Source organism: Phyllostomus discolor, chromosome 13 (genome assembly GCF_004126475.2).
Source record: "Phyllostomus discolor isolate MPI-MPIP mPhyDis1 chromosome 13, mPhyDis1.pri.v3, whole genome shotgun sequence".
In the NCBI taxonomy this organism is placed as follows: domain Eukaryota; kingdom Metazoa; phylum Chordata; class Mammalia; order Chiroptera; family Phyllostomidae; genus Phyllostomus; species Phyllostomus discolor.
Genome location: NC_040915.2, coordinates 47596927 through 47613765, shown reverse-complemented (window position 1 = coordinate 47613765; position 16839 = coordinate 47596927). Strand labels below are relative to the sequence as shown.

General features: G+C 51.8%; 1 protein-coding gene across 5 annotated transcripts in view; it reads left to right on the top strand.

Moving 5' to 3' along the window:
- Positions 1-12834, top strand: part of TBX5 (T-box transcription factor 5) — a 44963-nt gene extending 32129 nt beyond the window's left edge. For 4 of the 5 annotated variants that reach the window (XM_036013801.1, XM_036013800.1, XM_036013802.1 and 1 more), the window contains 2 exons: positions 2368-2594; positions 12009-12834. In XM_036013801.1, coding sequence (XP_035869694.1) covers positions 2368-2594; positions 12009-12586 — 805 coding nt within the window. In that variant the 3' untranslated portion in view covers positions 12587-12834. The remainder of the gene's footprint in view (positions 1-2367; positions 2595-12008) is intronic. The other variant, XM_028528112.2, reaches the window with a different exon arrangement.
- Positions 12835-16839: the final 4005 nt, after the last annotated feature.

Here is a 16839-nt window from a genome sequence, read left to right as displayed (position 1 = left end):
TTTAATTCTTTCATGCTCTGGATTCTGCAGTTGATCTGCTCATCCGAGGACGTGAGAGATCATTGCTCTGTTGCTCCTAATCCGGCCCTTTCGCTTGGCTCTCTGAAGAGCTTTGTGAAAGTCACCCACATGCCATTGGATTGTAGCATCTTTCCTCACTGCCTCTCTCATCTCCTACTGACTGGGAAGCCGCCTCACCCGTTCATACCCTGTTTCGACACCTGTCAGATGAGCTTGCCGACGTCGTATTTCAGGCACCAGAGGAGATGCGCATGGCTGGCGGTGGGGCTGTTTCCGGCTCCTTGGAGAGCAGCCAGCCGCGAGGGACAAGCGGTTATGGGGGTGAGGCGGCTTTCCCGTTTCTCTGAGTGCCAGTCATCAAAGGCAGGGCTCGCCCTTTCCAGAGAGGGATTGTGCAATTTGGCAACACTGGCACGGAGAATTCCTTGGAGCCCATCGATATGTTCTCTTGTAAACTCCCGCAGCCAACATTTTTGGGAGTTTTCTTTAATTAAAACAGAATCGCCGTCTCCGTTAAGAGTATAAAAGCTAGAAAAGAGATCCTCCCCCTTTTGTGGGAGCTCAGGCAGCCCAGCGCTTCCACTCAGCAGACCCAAACGGGATTGCCGGCGAGGTCTGACAGCTTTTATTATGACTCTAATTCTTCTTCATTTTCCATGACGTCGCTGGAGCCGCAGAGCGAGGATTCTGAAGCTAGCTCCATTCCTTGCAGCCTCCCGGCCCCAGGGGGGAGGTGCTGAGTGGCGGCGTGGCTGCTCAGGATGGCCCCAGCTTCGGTTCTGAGATGGCGCATGCCACGGGAACACTCGGCTGGGGGACCCCTGGGTGTCCTCAGCGTGTCTGGAGCCTCACGGAAACTTGGCAGACACTTGGCATCCCCTGCCTGGCTGCTCTGACACGCTCCGCGTGACAAACAGAGGCAGTGGCCCAGAGGGAAGGCTGTCACACCTCTGAGGGGTGGAAATCGTGCACCCCAAACCCCCGTTCCCCTGAAAGCACATTGTGTTCTAAATAGTGACAGAAGTCATTAGGTGATTGCCCAGAAGTCAGCAGGGGCTGTTGGGTCAGATTCCCAGTGTGTCTCTGCCCAGCCCTGTGACCATGGGCAAGTTGCTTCATCTCTCTGGGCCTCAGTTCCCTAAGCTGTAAGATGCAGACAAGAACATGCCCACTTCCTGTGGTTATGGAGAGGATAAAATGGGCCATTGCAGCATCCTTCAAAATGGGTGAGGTGTAGTGTTTGTTTTTACAGGAGATGATTTCAGGTGTCCTCTTCGATTTTAATAGATAAGGATTTATTTTAATAGCATTAGAGAAGCTATAATTAGCATCACAAGCCCATAATTTCACAGATATTATTGCTCAGAGTCAGGCTAAACTATTTGGATAAAAACTGAATTAGGCCCTGGCTGGTATAGCTCAATGGATTGAGCTCAGGCTGTGAACCAAAGGGTCGCTGGTTCGATTCCCAGTCAGGGCACATGCCCGGGTTGCAGGCCAGGTCCCCAGTGGGAGCCATGTGAGAGACAACCACACATTGATATTTCTCTCCCTCTCTTTTTCCCTCCCTTTCCTCTAAAAATAAATAAGTAAAATCTTTTAAGAAGCTAATTTAGGAAATGCAGTAAGTTAAAGAAAGTTGGTTCTGGGTCATGGCAAAAATCACAACCATGTTTGGGATTTACTGATACGAGTTTCTTCGGGGCAGGGATTCGGAACCCATTCCCTACCATGGAGCTCACTGCAAGTCCAGTGACAACCGTGGATTAATGCTTAGAATAACCCGATGGAATGCACAAAATAAAATGCGCAGATAGCAAAGGAAACCAAGTATATTAACAGTGACATAATGATGACAGTTGCCATTTGTTGAGTGCTCATTCTCATTCGGTTTTTCACATGTATTTGCTCACGGCTTCTCTCAACACCCCTTTGAACTGGGAGTCTTTGTTATTCTTTGTCAGTGGTAACAAAATCTCAGAATTTCCTTTTAGAGCAGCTCCAAAGGAACTTCTAATGCGCCAGCAGCCACCTGTGTGGATCCTCCCTGACTAACCCAGTGGTCAGCTGCCATTCTTGACTCATTTACCTTTCTCCATACATATTGGACTATTGATACACCTACTTGCCTAATGCATAAGGCACGAAAAGTGAGTGCCCGAATGTGTACATCCAAGGCATATGGTGCACTTGAGTATAATCGGATCACTCTGCTCATCAAAGACCCCTTTGTTTCCTTCTCTGCGACTTTTCTGGTGGATTCTTTGACCCCGTGGCTCAGCCAGTGGGGAGGGGGATCTATAGGAGGGCACCGATTGATGTTGTTTCCCACCTTTTCTCTTTCAGTAAAGAGTATCCGGTGGTTCCTAGGAGCACGGTGAGACAAAAAGTGGCTTCCAACCACAGCCCTTTCAGCAGTGAGCCTCGAGCTCTCTCCACCTCATCCAACTTGGGGTCCCAGTACCAGTGTGAGAATGGTGTGTCCGGACCCTCCCAGGACCTCCTGCCCCCGCCCAACCCGTACCCGCTGCCCCAGGAGCACGGCCAGATCTACCACTGCACCAAGAGGAAAGGTGAGTGTGACAGCCCGCACCCAACGTGCCTCTTTCTCTACCTCTTTTCTTTCCTTGTGGGGGGAAAACGGGCACAGGACTACATTTATTCATTAAAAAATGTAAACGATCCAAAAGTACAGAAAGACGGTGAGAATTCAAACCATACCAGTCACACACTCCTCCCCCAGTGCCAGCCCCTTCCGTGGGGAAAACTCACGTGAAAGGTCCAGATCTGTCTTCTTCACTGACACACACTCACACACACACACACACACAAGAAGTGTTGCTTTTATGTTTTTTTTTTATATTCTTTTTTAAAAAAAATATTTTATTTATTTATTTTTAGAGGGAAAGGAGGGAGAGAGAGAGAGAGAGAGAGAAACATCAATGTGCGGTTGCTGGGGGCCGTGGCCTGCAACCCAGGCACGTACCCTGACTGGGAATTGAACCTGGGACACTTTGGTTCCCAGCCTGCGCTCAATCCACTGAGCTATGCCAGCCAGGCATCAAACTGTGTGTTTTGCAACTTGCAGGGTTTTTTTTTAAACTTCAGAGTCTGTTGTAGATATCTGAACCTGGAGCTGCTTCTTCTTTTTTTTTTTTTTTTTTTTAACTGATGAAGAGGAAGTATTGCCTCAAAAAGATGAAGTGAGTGCATGCTGTCACTCTCGCTAGCAGACTGGAAGGTCGCTTCCAGCGTTGCTGGCTGTATCACGAGCTGTGCTGTGGAGAGTGTCCTTCTAATTGGCTGCGTCTCTTTAGCTCACGCGCCAGAGTTTCTCCCGGGTGGGTTCTTAGCTCTTCTTTCCTTTCCAGCATTAAAACAAGAAGAGAGGGGAGGGGAGGGGAAGGAGGGAGGGTCACAACTGATTTTCTCTTCTGTGCATCCTTTTTTTTTTTCCAATCTACTAAGCTGGTGTCTAAGATATTCATAGTTTCCTTTGCCAAATAACAAATGGATGACTTTTCCTTGGTCATTTGAGTCCAAAGGGACTAGATGAAGGGAGGACATTCCTGGTGGCCCGTTTCCTGAACCAGAATTGACGCAGGTGGCATGGGCAGTGTGGCTGAGTTCAGCTTTACTAGAACCATGGCGAGGTGTGAGCTGCAGACAGGCATGGTAAGAGTAATGGGGCCCAGAAACGCTGGTTCGAGTCTCACCTCTGCCACCAGCTTCTTGTGTGACCTCAGGCAGGGTATCCTAGCCCCTCTGTGCCTTAGTTTCCTGCTCTGTAAATGGCGCTAAGTTTTGTAGAGCACCAGATACCTATAAGCACAGAGCTTGGTGGCAGCTGTGATGGTGTAAGTGGCACACATTGCTCCAGAAAGCAGGTCCCTGAAGGAAGCAAAGAGAAACTCTGCTCACCTGGTGAAGGCTTGGGAATCAGATACAGGGGGAGGGACCATGTAGCCTAGTGGTTATGCTCATGGTCTTCAGAATCAGATCATTGGGTTGAATCCTGTCTTTGCCGTTTGCAAATTTTTATGATTAAGAATCAGTTACTTAACTCCTCTACTCATTTTTAAAAAAAACTCACCCAAGGACATGCTTGTTGATCTTAGAGAGAGGAAAAGGGAAGGAGAGAGAGAGGGACCGAAACATTCCTGTGAGAGAAAAACATCAATCGGTTGCCTCTTGCATGCACCCTGACTGGGAATCGAACCTGCGACCCTTAGGTTTATGAGATGATGCTCCAACCCACTGAGCCACATCAATCAGGGCCTCTGTGCCTCAATTTTTTAAAAAAAAAATCTGTGCACTGGGGCTTATGATTGGACCTGTCCCGCAGGCTTGGCGTGAAGATGTTGTGAAATTATGATTGTACTGGGCACAGGGTGGACTCAGTGCTTCGCTCGGACAGGCCAGCATCTGGGTCTTTAGAGCGGCCCGTTGTGTCTCAAAGCCTCAGTAGCCAACACCGCACCTTGGGAAGTCCAGTGCCCAGTGTCCGGCCCTCACAAGCAAACTCAGTAATAAGAACCAATGGACACGGAGCTCTGGTGGCTTTCTCTGGAGCTGGGGTTACGCGAGGAAACTCGCAGTTTGACTGTCTGACATTTACTCGTCTTGCATTTTGAAGGAGGGGAGACCTGTCTTTGGTCCAAGCCTGGGCTGGGGAGCTGACCTGGGGGAGGCTGAGTTCTCCAGACTTACCTGAAGCCCGTCCAAGCTCCCTGGATCTCAAAGGCCTGAGCAGCATCACCCCACCAGGCCCCCTGGCCCGACTCCCAGCAAGCCCGCTGCCGGATGGGCTGGGGACCAGATGCCTGCAAACATGTCTGCCTCCTCAGGCACGAGCGGGGATTATGAATGTCTCACGGAGCACAGGTCCCTGCCTGGCAATTCTGTTTCCTATTATATGTAGGGGTGCCCTGCCTGGGTTCCAGACCGCAGCCTTTTCAAGAACACTATTAAGAAGGTGCTTCGATGAACCAACTTTACCCATGGGGAAACTGAGGCTCAGAAAGGCAAACTCACATGCTGGCAGTTCTTGAAGCTGGAATTTGATCCCTCGCCTGGTCTGCAGACTCCTCCTGGGCCCCGAACCACCACTCTGTCCTGTCCCCTTTGCTTATCAGCTACAGTCTCCAAATTTCGTCCTCCACGGGAGACTTGCTCTCGAGACTGGGTCAAGCGGGCTGATTAAGAGCTCACCAGGTTTGAATTAGGAGCTCTGTCTATTAAATTAATGCCAGACCAAAAGAAGAGGAGGAAGAAGTTAAAAAGAATCAAGGCGCTTTTTTAGGTTCAATATTTATAGCAGCATCTTATACGTGCATTCCTGGAGGATGCAGTGGGGAGGCTTTGAACGGGAGGCCGGTGAACCGCTTTCCATTGTGGGAGCCATTGACTTTGAGGGGGAACTTCGTGGGATCTTTGCGTGAACCGGAGGTCAACTCCAGGTGGCCGCTGGGGAGGCTGGAGTTGATGGCTGGTCCACGGCAAGATACCCCCATAGTAGACATTCTCCAGTTGTGTGGCCCCAGGCAAGTTGTTGCTTTGACTTTCTGAGCCTCAGCTGTCTTTTCTGCAAACTGGGGGTAACGGTGGTCCTGCCCCTGTGGGCTGGTTAGGGGATGACATGAGAGCATCCGTGTGAAGGGCCCAGAGCAGGGCCTGGCTCATAAGTGCTTGGTGAACGTTACCTGGGCACCGCCCAGCCCTCGCGCAGCTCACGTTGTCACAAGCAGATCAGACACTATAACTATACGACTGTCTGGTGCGAATGGTGATCGAATGCCGTGAAGGAGATACACGTGAAAGTGGGTATCAGACTCGGGGAGGGGATCGGGAAGGAATTTAAGCTTGGAGTTGTCGTGGGAGAGGGGAAGGGGGAGATAGTGGGCATCTAGGCACAGGTGCATAGCCCCTGGGAAGGTGGGGACTCTGCCCCCCACCTTGGGTAGTGAACAGAAGGCCAGGGTAGGGGAAGCCGGGGTACAGCGCGAAGTCAGCCCTTGTGAGCTGTCCTAAGGACTTTAGATTTCATCCTAACACGGCAGGCAGGCCTCAGAGGGTTTAAACCCGTGAGTGACAGGATTTGGATTTTGTCTTGGAGCAGTCCCTTGGCTATGACAGGAGGGGATGAGAGTTGATGTTCAGAGCTCTGGGAGAGGCTGTCGGGAGCCTGGGGGCATGAGCTGATGGTCACTCAGACCGGGGTGTGGGAGCAGAGCCGGAGATGTGGGTGGCATCAGGACTCGGTGACGGGCAGAGATAACGAGGTGAAGAATTGCCCCTTTTTCACGGATGCGGAAACTGAGGCCAGGAGGTTGAGTAACCGGCCCAGCGTCACCCACCTAGTGAGTGCCCCCGCCCGATACCCACCCCGTGATCCGTGCCCCGGGAGCGCCTGGGACGGGCACCCCGCCGCCGTCCCTTCACCCTTCCAGAAACCTCTGCCCTTCTCACCTCCCTCCACCCCCAAAAGAAAGCTCCCAGGGCAGGGAACATTCCAGCCAAGTGCTGTCTGTCCTGCCTGCCTGCGAGACACCCACGAGACAGAGAAAGCAATTCATCATCAGCCTCCCATTGTAAAGTGATAAGGAATCAGCGGAGGTTTCCTTCCAGTTCGGGATTCCCGTTAAGTGATAACTCCATGGGTGGCTTTCCCCTGGCCCCTGGCCGCCCCGCTCACTATCTGACTTCCCCCCATTGTCTGTCTCCTTTCCAATGAGCCCAGGAGGCCGGAATGAAATGTCAAAGGGCCAGGCAGGCCAGAGGGCTCCCTGTGTTTGGGCCCAGCTGTCTCCAAACTATCTATCCCGATGGATGGAGCCGGGAAGGTCTTTTATCAATGCCACTCGACCGCAGCTGGGACCCCGGGGCCTGGGAGCACGCTTGTCTGTCTTCCTTCCCCCATCCCACCCTGGCAAGCCCCCACCCCTTTAGAAACCGAAGGCAACCCAAATAAAAGTTTTAGGCAAGCCCTTTAATGGCACTGGATATTCGAAGGGCGGGGGGGTCAGAGGCGGGAGGGAAAGGGGAAGTGCATACAGTAAAGGGCTTTGCACGGTGCATTTTCTCAGCGCTGTGTGCCTTCTAGAGCAATTTCACGTGGCTTCCCTCCCTGGAGCCTCACCGAGGTCTCTGAGCCAGGGGGCTGCCCTTCTTCCCCGTTCTGCAGGGGCGAGCGGAGGACGAAGGGGTTGGGTTAAACTGCCAACGTTACGTGACTGGCGAGGGCAGACCAGGGATGCATTCGTCAGATATATGTGATCAAGCCTTTCCTTCGTACTGCACACTGTGCCGGGTGCTCGGGATGAGAGCAAGATGACAGAGCTTCCTGCTCTCGTGGGACTTGTGTCTCACTGGGGGAGACAGACAGTAAGCAAGTGAATAAATTCAGTGGCTTCGGCTAGTGGCTGAGATCTGAACTGGAGTCTTTTGATTCCTAATCAAGGACGTTCTTACAAGACCATTGCAGTCCTTTCTACTTTAAGCTAAGAACTAAAATCCACCCATTCATCCATCTACCCACCAGTCCATCGGTCCATCTATCCTTCCTTCCTTCCATCTACCCAACTGCCCACCCACCCACCCATCCATTCATCCATCCATCCTTCCATCTGCCCATCCTTCCATCTACTCACCCATTCATCCATCCATTCATCCATCCATCCATTCATCCATGTATCCATCTATCTATCCATATACCCACCAATCCATCGGTCCATCCATCCTCCATCCATCCTTACATCTACCCCACATTCATCCATCCATCCACTCATCTATATTCCTCCATCCCTCCCTCCCTCCCTCCCTTCCTTCCTTCCTTCCTTCCTTCCTTCTACCCATCCATCCATCTGTCCATCCATCTGGTCCAAGGTTACCACCTTTCATCTTCTTTGAACGTGAGCATCATGAAAGCCGAGAGGCTAAGACTCTGTAGCCTAAAGAGCACTGTGCAGTGAGTCAGAGGCCTGGATGATAGTTCCACTTCTGTGTTGCTGAAGGTCACTCAGCAACAGTGGCTGCTCCCCACTCTACCGCTCTGGTCTCAGCCCAGATGAACTCAGCTGCCAAGGGAAATGACCCATGTGGGAATGGCGGTGATATTTGTTCAATGGGATTAGTGATTTGAAAGTGAGTTGAAAGCAGCTGTGTGTTTCCTGGCTCTGGAATCCGCCCAAATACCTTCCAGTACTGGATGACCTTCACAAGCCATCTGTCCACTCTTCTAAGAGAGAAAAGAGGTGAAAGAGAGTAGCCCCCCATTATTCAGACAGATAAGACTTACACACTTGCCTTACGTGCAAGGAAGATGGACAGAAACTAGACCGCACTTCTGATTATCTCAGTTCCTACATGAAATTTCTGTACTATCATCATGTACAGTCAAGAGCTGAGATTGGAGTCGTCCTAGTGGTTCATCCAAGGTCACAGAGCCAGTGAGAGCCAAAGACATAACTCCGTGCCCTAAAACCTCTGTTCTGGATTCATCATTAAAGCCACTTTTCCCCAGAAGCAATAGCATCCAGAGAAAAAATGCAAGGGACCGGGGTTTCCCCCAGGGCTCTGCAGCGATCGGCGGTCAGAACCGGGAAGAGCTTTATTGCTCTTCCGAGATCCACTGTCGGGCTCGGGACCGCTCTTTTCACACGGCTGTCCGAAGCCGAGCTGGGGCCTGACTCGCCCAGGACTGGACCCTCGACGGCAGCCCCCTCCCCTCGCTGTAGAAGCGAAACATGACTTGGCTGGCAAGAGGGGTCTTTGCTGTTGATCGGTTACCAGGCTCCCCCTCCCCCCAAAAAACACAGAAAGCAACCCATAACCAAAATAAAGGCGAGATTACATCCAAAGCATTTATCACAACCTGAAATTTGGATGCTTGCTTTGGAGCGTCTTTGCAATGTGGTGAGGCTCAGGAGGAATTTGAGAGCACTCCGGACCCGCTTTCATCGATGAGCCAGCCCCGAACTTTCCTTAGGTCTCTGCACCAGACCTTTGGGGTATTAAAGCCTGGAATGTGTAATTTTATGATTTTCCAAAATGAGCTCCAGCCTTTTTCATATTATTCTTCCTTTTTTTTTTTTTTTTACTTGTAACAAATCTGGAAGGGGATCAGAAACTTGGGAACGGTTAGTTTTGCCTTGGGTTTTTTTTTTGTTGTTTTTTTTTTTTCTCTCCTTTGCCAAGGGTACCCTGTAGCAGCTGCACTTTTTATTATTGCGAAGGGGAACGCCCTGGTTAAACGGAAAACCCGAGGGTTCTGAATCCAGCGACAATGGAAACATTCCGATTTATGGATCTGGGGGTGGAAGCAAGAATGGAGGGAAGAAATCAAGGGAGGAAGCGACCAAGACAAAAAAAAAAAAAGTTGAGTGTAGCCGTGTCTTCAAGATGCCAAAAGAACGCCCAGCTGAAAAGTGAAAAATGTGGACGTCTCCACACATCTGGCGTGATGTAGACAGAGCACCTGGGAGGGTGGCTGCCCTCTTCATTTTTTTCTGGACAAATCTTTGGGCGTCCTATGGGCCCCAGATGTGTCCCAGAGAGAGAGTCTGGCTGAAATAAGTTTGCTGGCTGCTCCGTGGGTACAACCCCAGCGTAGCTGTGTTTTGTCTGGGAGATGTTTGACCCTCTGTGGGAGGCGCTGGGAGAAGGAGGCAGGAGGAGATGTGGGGTGGAAGCCACGCCCAGGCTCCCTCGCCCCAGCTGGGGAGCTGTTTGGTAATGCAGTCGGAAGTCTGAGGATCTAGTGTCGGGGGGAATGACTGGCTGGGACTTTATATGTGAGGACCCCCTCTGGTCACAGAGGTCAGCCTCCCGCCCTCAGTGCCCAGGGAAGAGTGCAGAGGGGCCACGGATGTGTGCCAAGAGCAGGACCGTCACTACCTGTTACCGGTCTGTCTGCAGCACCTGGCACAGGACCTGAGCCCTTGGTAGGGCCACAGGAACGCCTGTGGAATGACGGGGCGAGTGGCGTTGGGCTAGTAGAGATCCAGAGAGCAAGCGGCAAGGTGCGGTAGGGAGAGCCGGTCCGACCTGGCTTTGACTCCAGCCTGTGTCCTTCCCAGTGCGGGACCTCGGGTCAGTCACTTCCGGAGGCTCCCTTTCTGCCTGTGAGACAGGAGTGAGAGCAGGCACCTGGAGGAGTGGCTGGGAGAGGAGAGGAAGGTCCCTCAGTAGCTGCCCCCTCAGTGACAGCTCCTGTGTCCCCTCATCGCCGAGTCCTGTGTTCCTCCCTCATGCCCCCACCCCACCAGGAGTGGCAGGGATGTCCCGGCATTTCGTTTTTCTTCACGCCCCCTAACCACAGATGCAGTTCTTAACATCTGTTGATTAGAAAGCAATTGGAAGATGAGGAAAGAAAAATCTACGGTTTCGGGGTAGAGCCGCAGCTCAGAATGAATCTCGAGTTGAGGTTTGCACCTCGGTAGGAAGCCCCAAGTACGGTTTCCCCGAGGGAAACACCTGGAGGTGCGTCTTTACAGACGGGACCTGCCACGGGGCCGATTGATGGGGTCACCCTGGCTCAGGAGCCGCCCTTGGAAACACCCTGTCAGGAGACTTTCATGCTCCAGCTCACTGCATCCTCAGCCCCCCGTGGAGTAAGGATGACCGACTCTGACTCGGACACAGGGAACGTCCGAGTTTCTCTCGGGGCAGGTGCTGACACGCGCAGAAGGAGGTGGAAAAGCCAGGTTCCGCCCCAGACAGGTCCAGACGTCTGAACCCGGAGTCTGGATAGGAGGGGGTCCTCGAGCCCCCGGAAGTGGTGTGCATGCACCACCCCCTGAACTTTGCATGACAATGCATTTTTCTAGCAGAGAGCCCAGCCCTCTTGTGAGTTCCCAAAGTGGTCGGTGAGCACAGAGGGGTCGGACCGCATCCGCTGCCCCACGCTAGGGAATGCCTGCCCCAGAGCACCCAAGGGGCTGGCTCAGCCGCCACATGGGGTCTCGGCCGTTTGTGCTGACTCAGCAGATCCGCACCAGGCGCTTGCTGGCGCGAGGCATCAGGACAGGGTGTGGACACGCATTCATTCGAGCTCCCGTGCGTTTGCCCATCCCTCCTTCCGCCCTTTGCACAGACAGGCACGGCACGCCCTCTCCGTGTTGCGTGGTATCGGAGAGCAGAGACTTTGGATCCCGATCCTGCCTAAACCCACTGTTACTACTCCGCTCTGTAAGGCTGGGGCAAGCTTGTTAACCTCTCTGGTCTCCCTTCTGTCCTCGGCAGTAGAATGGGGATAATGATAGGACTCATCTCATAGGGGTTGTGAAGATTAACCGTGTCACCTCACGGGGAGTGCTTAAAACACTGTGCGTTGTTTTTACTGCTATTGTTGGTTTATTATTATATTTTTGTTACTAGGGATGAATCAGGCTCTGGAAGTGCCCTGCCTTTGTGGAATGTATGCAAATTTAGGCTGGGGGGAAGGGGGATAATTTATTTATTTATTTTAAAATTTTATTTATTTATTTTTAGAGAGGGAAGGGGAGAGAGAGAGAGAGAGAAAGAAACATCAATGTGCAGTTGCTGGGGGTTATGGCCTGCAACCCAGGAATGTACCCTGGCTGGGAATCGAACCTGGACACTTTGGTTCCCAGCCTGCGCTCAACCCACTGAGCTACGCCAGCCAGGGCTGAAGGGGGATAATTTAAATAATGATAACTCTTATGTCTTGAGTGTTCCATTGTGCCAAGCTCTGGATGAATCCATGTTCTCTCGTTTCGGTCTCAACGTTCCCCGGGTAGCAAAATGCTGTTAGGACCCTTTCCGTTTTGCAACCAAGAGACCGAGCCCAGAAAGGTCAGAGTGTTTGCTTAGAACTCCATGGCCAAGGTCCTCACCATGGCAGTCCCCCCCTTTGCAGCAGAATGGAGCCTGGGCTGCCAGTCCTAGGACACGTGACTTCCGGTGTCCCTGCCTGTAGGGCCAGGCGGCCGGCCCTGGCCTCACGGCCCTCTCTCCCCCTGTCTCAGCAGATGAAGAGTGCTCCACCGCAGACCACCCCTACAAGAAGCCCTACATGGACACCTCGCCCAGCGAAGAGGACCCGTTCTACCGCCCCAGCTACCCCCAGCAGCAGGGCCTGAGCGCCTCCTACCGGACAGAGTCGGCCCAGCGGCAGGCCTGCATGTACGCCAGCTCCGCGCCGCCCAGCGAGCCGGTGCCCAGCCTGGAGGACATCAGCTGCAACACGTGGCCCAGCATGCCCTCCTACAGCAGCTGCACGGTGACCACCGTGCAACCCATGGACAGGCTGCCCTACCAGCACTTCTCCGCCCACTTCACCTCGGGGCCCCTGGTCCCCCGGCTGGCCGGCATCGCCAACCACGGCTCCCCGCAGCTCGGAGAGGGCATGTTCCAGCACCAGACCTCCGTGGCCCACCAGCCTGTGGTCAGGCAGTGTGGGCCTCAGACTGGCCTGCAGTCCCCCGGCAGCCTGCAGCCGTCGGAGTTCCTCTACTCCCACGGTGTGCCGAGGACCCTGTCCCCACACCAGTACCACTCTGTGCACGGGGTCGGCATGGTGCCGGAGTGGAGCGAGAATAGCTAAGGGCGGCCCGCGTCCTCACAGATGTTTGCTAGAGAGAGAGAAGGAGAGAGGGAGAGAGAGAGGGAGAGCGTGCGGGAGAGAGGAGAGAGGCAGCAGCAGAGAAACCCCACGGACAAGACTCTCCATTGTACCCCATGTTCACGCCTGCACTCGAGACCCCCCCAGACACTGATCTAATCAGTATCCCCGAAACCACAGTTCAAAAAGTGTGACTTTGTTGTTTCATCTCAAAACTTCAAAACCAAACACGAAACAGGATGAGGCCCGCCCCCGCCGCAGCCACCACACACTTGACCCTGGGCCGTGTCCATGCCGCCGCCAGGGGTCCTCCCTGATTTCTTCATTTGGTCCCCAGAAAGTCTTGCCTCATCGAGCATCGCACCCTAACGTGGAGTTGGAGTCCTTTTCCTGCCTTGGTGTTAATGTTGACATTGTTATATAATAAATAATAATATATTTTTTTTCTTTCAACTTTCTTAACGGGACCCAGTCCCTTATTTTGGGGGAGGTCCGCGGCAAGTACGTTTCCAAGTCTGTACTTGTGGGGACCCCTCCCGTGAACCACCCCCTAAAATCTAAATTTGCCGCCTTCCCCTTGACGAAGAAGTGACCTACCTCCGCCGTGTACTGTTCTGAAAAGGTCCCCTACGTGCCCAGCTCTTCTCTGATTGTGTCCTACCTTCCCCATCGTCACGGAGCCCGGTTTGATTTCTGGGGGAGGCAGGATGACCTTGGACTCCACGCGGCGCCATCTCTTACTCTGTTCTCCCGTCTTCCCAGCGCCGGGGCTTTCCAAGCCATCTGTCGCCCAAGCGTGGCTTCCAGCTTCCTGGGCCAGAAAGCTGGCTTTGAAAAACTTAAGGAGCCCTGGTTTACATGCGGGCAGAACTGTGATAAAAAAGGGGCAAGCCCCGTGCTGACAAGAGTGGCGAGAGAGCCAAAATAAATATTCGTCCTGATAAAAAAAAAAAAGAAAAAACAAAGCCAGCCCCAGCCTCCAAACCTCTCGGCGACCCAACTGGATGCAAAAGCAAAACCCACAATTCCTCGCGAAGAGGCAAGACGTGCCCACCGACCAGTTCTCGCCACAGAGATCACGCCAGATGCCGACGCCAAACTGTGGTTATGGAAAGCAGAAAACGGTATTAAAAAAAAAAAAGAAAGTGTGTAAGTAAAACGTTATTGCAGGGTTCTTCAGATGTAATATTTTACTGGTACTATTTATTTATAAATAGGAGTTCTAATTAAGTAATAACATGAAATCCAGCATGGGAGCTGGCCAAGAGCTTTTAATTTTATTGATACTCAAAACCAAGTTTGCGTTCTTTTTTTTTTTCCTCCTTTCGAATGTGCTTTGCTTTCTTGATTAAAAAAAATTTTTTTTAACTGACCCTAATAAAAAGAACAGGGTAATATGAGAGGCCGAGTATGTCCCAGTACGTGAGAGTGTGTGAGTTTGTTTGTATGTGCGTGTGCTTCAGGCGATTTTGTCTTTTTATGTTGCTACGGGGGAGGGTGAGAATTAAGTACTCATTTCGTATTTTTGTGTGCCAAGTAATGCCTAATAAATACTATGTGCTTCAAAATACAAGGGACTTGAACACCCATTTTTTCCCCCTGTTCTTTCTACCGACTGCATAGCAACGAACTCAGGTAGAGGAAGTAAGGAGTTGCTGTCTTCCAGGTGACGTTGTCACCCCACCTGCCCTCTCTCGCTCATTTCAAGGTATTTAGGGTCTTGAACTTGAGTGTGATGGAACTGAATCCATGTATCCACTGGTTTCTATCCCTGGAATGGGGGTATTCGTTTTCATTGAATTTGTGTCAGCATTGGAAAAGAAAAACCATCAGGAATTCCAACTGATCAATAAATGGTATCGCCGTGCTGTAGGTCACACCCACCACTACTTGGTTTTCTGAAGGATCTCTCTCTTTGAATTCATTGCCGGTGCTGAGTATCTTGGAGGTCCCAATGCACGCAACGTGACGGACCGTCACAAAATTTATTTAAGACACACATTTTAGGTTTGTGAATTGGTCCTATATGACATATGCAGGCTGTGCAGAGCAGCAAACTGGTAAGTAAATTAGTCCCACAGAATGTTTTTCATCTCAGTTGGCCGCAGTGTCACATCCCATTGAAACAGGAATAACGGGCATCATGTCGATGACAAATTCTTCATTTAATCAGATCCTTCCGCACGTTTCCTAGGGGGAGAATTCCCAGGAAATGTGGATTCGTTATAAAGACAGGACAATTCCGCCTTTTTCATGTGCGGTGGAGAACCTTGGTCAACGGCATTTTCGTCCCCACAGAGAATGAATTAGTACAGTCTCACCCACCAAGTTCTGACGGTCCTCTAAGAGGTATTTATTTTGATGGGCGCGAGCATACACACACACACACACACACACACACACACACAGATACAAAAGCGACTTGAAAAGATCGCCTTCCAAATGCCCTTACCAACGACACAAGGCCACCAGTCTCACTCTTTCATAAGAACAGGACAAGAATTCCGAATTAACGTCCCCCCCCCACCCCAGCCCTCAAAACAGTTGTCCCCCTTGGAAAATCATTCAAAACAACGTTCTCGGCGAGTTTCAAAAAATCAGCAGGGGGACACGCTCATCATTCCGTAACACAGGCGGGGCGACCTCTTTGGGCTCCAGACAATGGAGATAAAGGTGTAAGGATGTGGTGCTCAAATGTCCCCGTAGTTTTGCCATTGTGTGGGTGTCCCAGGGGCAGAACACAAATTGCTCTATTTCTGTAGCCTGTTCCGTGGATGCTTGCTGTGGACCAGACACGTCCTAAGTACTGGGGACACGGGGGTGAACGAGGGGTAGAGGTGGTATCCTCCTGGCCCGTATGGCTCAGCGAGAGAAAGCAGCTCTTAGGTCATTGAATAATCCAGGGGCCACACGTGCAGGAAGAACCACAAAGACAGAGTGAGCTCACGATGCTGTAATCGGATAAGAGGAGGGTCCTGACCTGCTTTGCAGGAGGGGACTTTTGAGCTGAGCTCTAAATGATGCGTAGGAATTAGCCAGGTGAAAAATTGTAACAGCATTTTAGGCGGAGGGAACAGCTTGTGCAAAGGTCCTGAGGCAGAAATGGTGATGGGAAAATGGGGTACTGGTTCAGGAATGTGTAGTGTTCACCTAGTCTGCATCGCTCATTTATTCCATAAGCACGTGTTAAGGTCCTACTTGTATGGTAGACACCTGTACTTGCTGAAGACCTACTGATGGTGTCGGTCCCCCCAGTGGCAGAGCGCAGACTGGATTTGCGAGTGGGTCGGCTGCTTGGTACTCGGGAGGAGAGTGTCACGGCACCTTCCCGCCCCCTGGTCCGACTGAGCACTTGGGTGGGGTGGGACTCACAGTTACGGGCAGGAGGATCGCCAGCACTTTGAGTTTCAGATCAGCAGTACTCCTGGGCCCAGAGACGCTGGGAGCACCCCCAGCGTGGCACAGCTGGTGCGAGACGGACTCAAGTAATCAGGAATGCCCACAAGTATTTCTTTTCTGTGAAGTCCATTGTGAAGTTTTCTTAATGTAAAAAACCGGAGACAGCCTTCTCATCCCATAACGTGGGGTTGGTTAAAGAGCGGTGCACACTCACACGATGGCGTAGCCCAGGGCCCTCGGAAAACACATGAAGATGACTTAAAGACCGTATTTAACATACATTGTAAGTAAAGAAGGTGGTTACATGCAGTCCCTCAGTTTTACTAAACGCACCTGCATTCTCAGGGGGAAAACCAGGATGTACTACAAATACCAGTGGTGGGACTGTGAGGCTTTTTGCTTTTAAAGATTTATTTATTTATTTTTAGAGAGAGGGGAAGGGAGGGAGAAAGGGAGAGAGACACTGACCAGTTGCCTCCAGCAAACCTGTAACCAGGGACCCGGCCTGCAACCCCAGCGTGTGCCCTGACCGGAAATCGACCGGACCACCTTTTGGCCTGCGGGATGACACCCAACCCACTGAGCCACACCAGTCAGGGCCGGGACTGTGATGTTTAAGTTTTCTTTGTTTTATGGGGCCTTTCTCCTTTGTGTATGGGTGATGGTGAAGATGGATTATCTTGGTGGTTCAGAATAGGATTAATTACTAGGATAACATCCAGTTCATTGTTTGGTCATTGGTCCAACCAAGCATCCGAGGAAGGGGGCGCACCCTGTTCTACTTTGAGGGTCAAGGGCCAGTGCTCTGCCCAGGAGTGGCATCGGCCCGGTCAGCG